Source organism: Salvia hispanica, chromosome 5 (genome assembly GCF_029641045.1).
Source record: "Salvia hispanica isolate PSC_SH4W2 chromosome 5, Shi_PSC_v1, whole genome shotgun sequence".
NCBI classification, from domain to species: Eukaryota; Viridiplantae; Streptophyta; class Magnoliopsida; order Lamiales; family Lamiaceae; genus Salvia; species Salvia hispanica.
The window spans coordinates 20,891,650-20,899,861 of NC_142696.1; the positions used below are offsets into that span (position 1 = coordinate 20,891,650).

Here is an 8,212-nt window from a genome sequence, read left to right on the forward strand (position 1 = left end):
ACAATGGGACGGAGGATGTGATGCCCTAAGTCCCGCCCTATGCGCTGCCACATCAACATTTTATTATCCGTCCCTTCCACCTGCAATGGGGCAGACTATATAGGTCGCCCTAAGCCCCGCCCTAAGTATTTTATTTATTATTTGAATATTTAAACACTACAATATTATTTATGTTTGCAAACATATCAATTAGCAAGAATAAATATAAAAACACTATAAATTAAAGGCAAATCCTATTGTCAATATTTATTTTTTATTTTTTATTTTTTGTGCTTGCAAAAATAAAAAATTGTCGGAATTCATTATTGAATTTAGAGAGAAATTGAGATGAGGAAGAGAGTGGAGTGAAAGGTGTGAAATGAAGTAAAAATATTGGTGATATATATAGAAGAAAATACAAAAAAAATTAAAAATAAAAATAAAAATAAAAATGTGTGCATCCTCCGCCCTATAGTCCGCACCCCCTGCAATGGCGGACTAAGGGGCGGAGGATAGGCCGGAGGATGCATCCTTCGTGTCATAGTCCGCGGACGATGCATAGGGCGCGGAGGATAAAATGTGCATAGTCTGTGCTGCAATGGTGGACTAAGGGGCGAAGGATGCATCGTCCCATTGTGGATGCTCTTAGCTGATTAAACGTGAAGTCGAGTGGGTCATAGTCATAGACCATGTTCCTGGTTTTAGGTTCCAAAACTCAATTTCTTGCCTTTTGAAAAAACATGTGATTGAGTTGGGTAAGTTGTGTTCTTGGTTTGTTGTTGTAGAGCTCTTTTGGCTGTCATTTTGTCTTTGACCTTTTTGTGTTTTCGCTAGCAATAATACAGCCATTGATGGCAATAGCTCAAGCAAAAAACTCGTTGTGCTAGTAAGAAGACAAAGTTGATTAGTACTGTTTCATTAGATGAAGAGGGAATATTGCATAGGTCCCTACACTTTGCTAAATATGAATCTGCCACATTGATATCAAAAAATTATCCTAAACCTATGGACTTGGTCATAAAATTCTTCTTTTACGTATCAGTTTTGACTTTTGAGATTTGCTTTTAGAATATTAAACTGTTTATTTGTTACGATTTTGCAATCAATCAAGATTTCGATACCGACTTACTTGTGTAGTATTGTCGGACGTCGATCACAATGACATCACATTGTAGAAAGCAAAACGACGATGTATTGTACTGTATTAAATCATTTCATTTGTTACACCCCTTCCATCTTGCTTCTCAATTTTTCTCCTTTTAAACTTTAATTCAACAAAATAATTATTTAACATAGTAGTATACTACGGCAACGAAACATTTCGTTGTTTGCGATGTCATTTTTATTAACATTCGATAGTGCCACGTAAGTGAATCATCAAACTATGTCACTATGTCAGTGCCAAATAGCCCAAAAATATAGAGTACTACTATATAAAATCAGAATTTAACAAAAAATTAAGAAATTCACCGACAAATCACCAAAAATATAAATGCATCATGTTCTCGCGTAAAACCATAATAGCCCAAGTAAACAAACCCACGAGCCACGACTATCTTTGGCATTGGATGCGACTATATTTTCTCTCTAAATTGGAAAATGGGATTGACCCATTACTACTATTATAATCATTATGATTACAATTAGAGTCATCTTCGTCCATTTTAAACAAAAAAATTCTTAAAATTCTAAAAAAAATTTGTGATAAAACTAGTGGGCGTGTATATCTTTTAGGATTATTAAATAATTTTTTGATAAATTTATGTAGATGAAAAATGTGAAAATTGATGCAGTCATTTCTCTCTCTCTCACTCCTCCACTGAACATAATTGTAGGTGCTTCAGCCACAGCCGAGGTTGCTCATTCTATGTTGGCTACAATAATCATCAATATCATGTGTTAAATGGTAAACCATAGAAGGTTGAAGTAAGATAAGAAATTGTAGAAATGAAAAATCTGCAGTCATAGAAAACTAAATTTCACCTTTCGGTATCTTAAAATCTTTACAGTAACCTAAGTTTGCCATCAAATAGAAGGCAATTCAAATAAAATGTGATCATCACCACACACAGAAATGATCAAACACGATGATTAGCGTCCAACATCACTAAATCTTGGCACAACGCCTTCGTACCTGACATACTACTATGGAACTTCAGGTTCATAACAAACCTGATAGTAATGACAAATAAAATATGGCTTGGAGGAGACACTGCAGAGAGACATGAAAGTGCAAGGGAAATGTGAAAGTAAAACAAAATTTGCATTTTAAAATAATCTAGTACTGCTTCTGTTACATTTCAAAGTAAAACAAATAGTAGTACTAGAAAAAAAAAGTGAAAGTTCATGTAGTTCTCACTGAAGCTCCCAAAAAAACCTTAAAGCCTGTATCATTAAAAGGAAAAAGGTGCCTATATGACTATTGTCAACTGAACTAAAGAAAGCACTATGAACCAATACCAACACTTTATTAAATTAACCCCATAGGCATAATCTGTCAGAAAACTGCCTCTGATAAATAGTTGTGGTAGAGAATAATTTGGCGGCTATAACAAAAATTCATGAGTTTTTCCCTTCTTTTTCATTCCCCCTCAAAGTGTAAGATACACAGCATTTACAAAAATGCACAATTACAAAAGTACAAGTTATCCCTGGATATAAAAGCCAATCCTAGCAATAGATACAGGCACAATATCCAAACCAGAAAATAAAATTTTCTTATGACTACATAACTAGTATGTAATCCTTGGGCATTTTTTATCATTCCTATTGTACTATCTTCTAAGGCCTGGTTTATTTTGGTGGATAAATGTGAATTAGTACTAAAAACTAACCAACTTTGTCCAATGCTTACTTTTATCAATTCAAATGGGTGGAAAACCCCTTGATTCCTTTGGATTTGAGTAATTTAAAGCAACATATGTATGGGATATGGTTTATTCATATCATCCAAATTTGTGTACAGTATTTATCAATTTTATCATGCCCTACCTTCCATCCAATATATCACCAATCCACCATATTAAAAGATCTTAATGTAAACAAGGCTTAAGATTGTTTCTTTTTGCATATTCTAAAGCAACAAAAAACAGGGATAATACTATCCTTATCAAAGTTACAATAGAAATCCACATTTTCAGAACCTATTTCCCTTGGCAGTCACAGCAGCAGATTTATAATTTTATCACATCAGATGCAGAGTATTCTTTCACCTATAATTCTATATAAGCAAACCAAGCATTCCACCCAAGAGGCAAAAGTTCAAAGCAGCTGGCTAAACAAGATGGCAAAAGGAGATAACCATAGTAAACCACATTAGTCTAAGAAATATAGCTAAAAGATAAAAACAAAAAATTTGTTACTAATTATTCTTCTTGTTACAGCCCCACTTCACCTTCTTAACTATATGACATACACCGGTTGCACTCATCTGATAGTTTCAACAGAATCACTGTTTATCAATTATTACAATTACATCAAGTACTGCAAACATGTAGATGTAGAAGAAAATTGGCAGGGAATCAAGACCAAGTTTGAGTCTCATTTTGAAGCTACCTATCCACCACCATGCCATTGAAAATTTATAAATCACTATTCACTACAACATAAAAGGAAAACTAAGCTGATATACCAAAAAGTTCCAAACCTGGTTATAGTCTTCTATCACGTCTGAATCGTGTGCACCTGACTTACAAATGAGAATCAAAACCTTTGGAAGCAGTCTTCCATTAGCTTGCTATGATCATATGGAATAGGAAAATGTACATACTCCACATGATTTATGAGCATCAAAAAATAAGCCATACCATTCTTTAGTTTTAGTAGGGATTCCCAAGGCCAGACAGAGGCAATGAAAAACTCATAAAAGACAAAAGATTGCACACTTCTTATGCACTATACATAATGTATAAATGGTCCATTTGCTTTACATAATTGATAAGATACTTAATCCAGTACTTCAACTTGAATGGTAGAAATTATCAAAGGCCTTGACATAACGCAAAGTTCCAACCCACCTTAGTAAACAATTGATTAGCCTATACCAGTTTTATCTATCTAAATTAACACTAATACTACTCAAGATTAAAGACCACAATGCGTTTAAACATGCATAATTCAATCATAGAATAAGGATAGAATCAATCAATCCCTTCACAATTTGATTAAAGAACTCAACAGCATCACTCCAGGTGTCTTTTGCTTCTTTCTACTCAATGTAACTGAACACGAGCAACTCATAACAAAGACACCAGACACATCATATAAAAACAGTCGAATTAATCCAAAGACATCACACCAACAATGTACACGATCGATCAGGAATCGAATCATATTGAGTGAAGAAATAATCGATAACAAAAACAGGGAGGCAATATCACACACAGCTAAGCTAAAACAAGGAATTTGGACAATTGGGGGTTTCCAATATGATCAGGCATCGAAATGCGGATTGCAGTCTTTGGAATAAAAATCATTTTTCTCAATAAGAGCTCTCAACTCATCAAAACAAAACTCGGAACTATTAGGATCACTGGACGGCGACTCACCGGAAGAATCGAGAGTCTTGGGCTGCCGCAGGCACAAGCAACACCACCCACCGCTTCTGCCCCAACTCCGTGAATTCACATAAACGCCACTCTGCTTCTGCTTCCGCTTCTGCTGAAGCAGTTTCTTGCTCTTCCTCAACCGAAAGAAGGCCGGCCTTTTCCCCTTACTCCCACACCTCTTGCACCTCCACTCTCTACCCTCTTCATCGCCGCCGTTGATTCCTCCGCCCTCATCAGCCTCCGCCCGATCTCTATCAGACATCAAAATCGCTTCGCTGATCAAGAGAATCACGAAAACGACGTCGCGGCAACATGTGGCGGCAGCATATGATTCTGTGCGAGTCAAGGAATTCAATTCTTCCGATACGTACCAAAATTGACAATGGCGTGTATTAATCAAGGAATTTTCAGTTGAATTGTGATCATAAACAAAAACAAGTGAGGGAAGAAGGAGGGTAGAGAGAGAGAAAACGAGTCGTCGTGTTCCACAAAGGAATTGTATGGCGTCGAATTGCCGAATTGGATTTTACAGATACTGCTTCCATACAAGTAGGTTTTCTTCCAAAGAGAGTTCGTATCATTTGCACATCATATTCTGCCACGTGTCATCATAAAAATTGGTACCAAAATTCATAAAAAATAAAATAAAAATAAAATAAAAATAAAGTTTTGATCTTTGCAATTATGAGCATTCAAATTCATAGCTAGGTTGTGTTTGCGCTTTCTCATGATTTTACTTTTGTTCTTGATTTTTTTAGAATGTGGATCATAATTATTTGGGAGATATTGCTCTTTCCTTTTCAAGCATTGCAACGAATAAGTTAGCATGCCCAACGCTAACCGCCATCTTTATCAATTAATTATCTTAATTATTGATTATTGTTAATATCAATGTATAATAATTAGTAGTATTATCGTAAATTGACTAATGACTCCGGTCTCCAAATGTAACTACGAGCTTTCCTCAATAATATAATATTGGCAGAGGTCCACATTTTCATCCACTGTATTTCTTTATTAGTTGAATGCAACCAATTTTTTTTTTCTCTCCGTCCATTTCTTGTTCACTTATTATAGGTCTATTTTGATTTTACGAGTATGTGTTTGTTACTTAATATTCTTTTTTCACAAAAATAAATCTAATTTTCATGTATATAGACATATAAGATATAAAAAATAATCTTACCTATTGAATTAAGATATGAACGGAATAGATTGCATTTTATAGTAGGAGTAATTGATCTGCATTGTAGGGGCATTATTGTCAAACATAAATATGAGATTAATTAAATTTGGTGGAGCGAGATTTTAATCAAATGTTTGTTTAATCATAATATTGTCCAATAAATGTACCTAAACTATCTTTAACTGGATGATAAAAACATGTTCGTTCATAATAGAAGTTTTATTACATTATATTCTGGCATGAAATAACATATCTCAACATAATTAGAAGAAGGAATTTTCCTTATATATTGTAAAATATTACTTAAATTGCAATGGATATTAATCATATTATGATGTACTGTACTACAATATTGCAATGCATAATTAATTATTATACTCCATTTGTACAATACATATGCCAGTCAGGCTTAGCGAATAGCCCAACTATTAGCCTAGGCCCACTCTGAGCCCAAACACCCAAGCCCATTTAGCAAGAGTGTGCTGAGTCTTATGATTTTTTTATTCTTATTCGGAAGAAATTGCATGCAGCTCTCCCAACCGTGCGCAATTATACAAAAATATCAAATAGGAGTATTAATTGATTCCAATTAATGTTAATTAAATAATTTAACTAGGGTTGATTATTTTTAAACATAAATTATAGTTTATCAATCTTAATTAAGATAACTATAATTACAATTTAATCTGGATGGATGCATCACGTATCCGAATATTTGTTAGTTGAGAGTTTATTTTCATCATTAATTAACAGAAATAAAATAAAGCTAGTTTAGAAGGAATCATAAAAGTTGCAGCAAGCCAAATGGTTAAAGCAAATTTGTATCTAATCCAACATCATGATGTCAGTTGTATTATTTAGTTGATTTGTTGTTGGATGACAAACCTTTGAATTATTAAACAAGAGAAAGAGTTTGCAATGATCAAGTCAAGTTGTAAAGAGCAAAAAATAATAAAGTTAGAATTAGTCTATTGCCTTATCACACACTTTGAGCTACCTTTTCCAACTAATGCACATAAGCATAAGGAGTAGACCAACTATATATAAGCCCCATCTACAAAGCATACCTCAACAATTTTACAAATTATAATAAATCGAATTAACGAGCTTTTTTCGAGCCGAGCTAGCCAGCATGCGGTGGCCGATGCCTTGCCGATCAAGGAAGAATTTAATGAGGACGGAGTCGAGGATGGACATCGAGGAGATAGTGAAGATGAAGCTGGAGAGAATCGAGGAGGAAGAGGAGACGAGCCGAGAGGGGAATGGCACGATGATTAAGCTTCGAACGGAGTCGAGCAAGGTGAGAAAGAGTGATTCGGTTGTCAAGATTGGGAAGGCTTTTGGTTCAAAACGGAGGTTTAAGGATTCATATGTTATATTCATGAATGGATTTGCTTCAAAGGGCGGTCTTGGTGGAATCCCTAGATATTAATTTCATCACTATGCTTTTATTTAATTTGTATATAATTTTTTTCGATTTAGTAACTTTAAATTTGTTACTACTGTTGTTGATCTGTATGGTATTTCTTGATCTAAACTTGGTTGAGTAGTATTCACGAGATATCATTTTCAGTTGGTGGATCAATGGCTTTGTTTCTAGTCACGAGGCGTTTACTTTTGAAAATTAATGGCCTCTTATGATATTGACATTAATAGATTTGATCCTTTTTCAGTTTTTCTTCTTGGTGCACATGCAAACAAGACTTTGTAATTAACCTTGGATAAGGATAAATTGTCAAATAAATCAAGAAAGATGTCGAATTTTAGCTCATCATATATTTTTCACAAGATGAAAATTTTGCAATTATTCAGCTTGTTTATTTTACAGCAAAATAAGAAGATCTTGAATATGTGTATCACATGATTGCGCAGTAAATCAAATATTGTCGTTTTGTTGACTGTTGTTTTGTCCATGTATTCAAGATCGATCACCACATCATCTCTTATTTTGCCGGAAAATAGACCGATGGAATAATTGCAAACTTTATCTTTTGTCATTTAATTTTCAGATTTTGAAAAAGTGTATAACGGACCAAAATTTGATCATCTTTTATGCTTTATTTCCAATTTGCCCATATAGCATAACCTGGAAGCACACACAAAGATAGATTAAAACTTGGTAAATTTCTGAAAACCACACAAAGATAAATTAAAACTTTGCAATTCTTATTCCTACCTCATTTTGAGTGTTGGTGAGATTTAACTTTGGACCTTTTACCACAGTAATAACCACGCAACTACTAAACTATATCATCCCCAGAAAGCTATTTATCTATAATAAATTTAATAAAAATAAATCACATCATCAACTTGCAAAGACATGGTATCACTATAAGCTGGGCCCAAAGTAGAAACTTAAAAGAATCAAAGAAGTATTAAGATCACCCAATTATGTTTAGTTTGTCACGTTTATTTCAAAATACAGAATATGGCAGAAGTTTTTCACCGAAAAGAGCGTGAGATAAAGAGTCTGATGAAGAAGTTTGCAATACTCTAAAAA

The 8,212-nt window shown here is 34.0% G+C and overlaps 1 protein-coding gene across 2 annotated transcripts; it reads right to left on the reverse strand.

The window, feature by feature from the left end:
• Window positions 1-1,941: 1,941 nt before the first annotated feature.
• LOC125191194 (uncharacterized) lies at window positions 1,942-5,209 on the reverse strand. Of its 2 annotated transcripts, none has more exons than XM_048088693.2 (3): window positions 4,527-5,209; window positions 3,626-3,663; window positions 1,942-2,191 (listed from the first exon to the last, which is right to left on the reverse strand). In XM_048088693.2, exons 1-3 carry the CDS (start codon window positions 4,786-4,788, stop codon window positions 2,141-2,143), a joined length of 351 nt encoding a protein of 116 aa, XP_047944650.1. In that variant the 5' UTR covers window positions 4,789-5,209; the 3' UTR covers window positions 1,942-2,140. The 2 variants fall into 2 exon arrangements, with proteins under 2 accessions (XP_047944650.1, XP_047944655.1); XM_048088698.2 differs by having other exon boundaries at window positions 1,942-3,534; window positions 4,527-5,207.
• Between the last annotated feature and the right edge of the window lie 3,003 nt (window positions 5,210-8,212).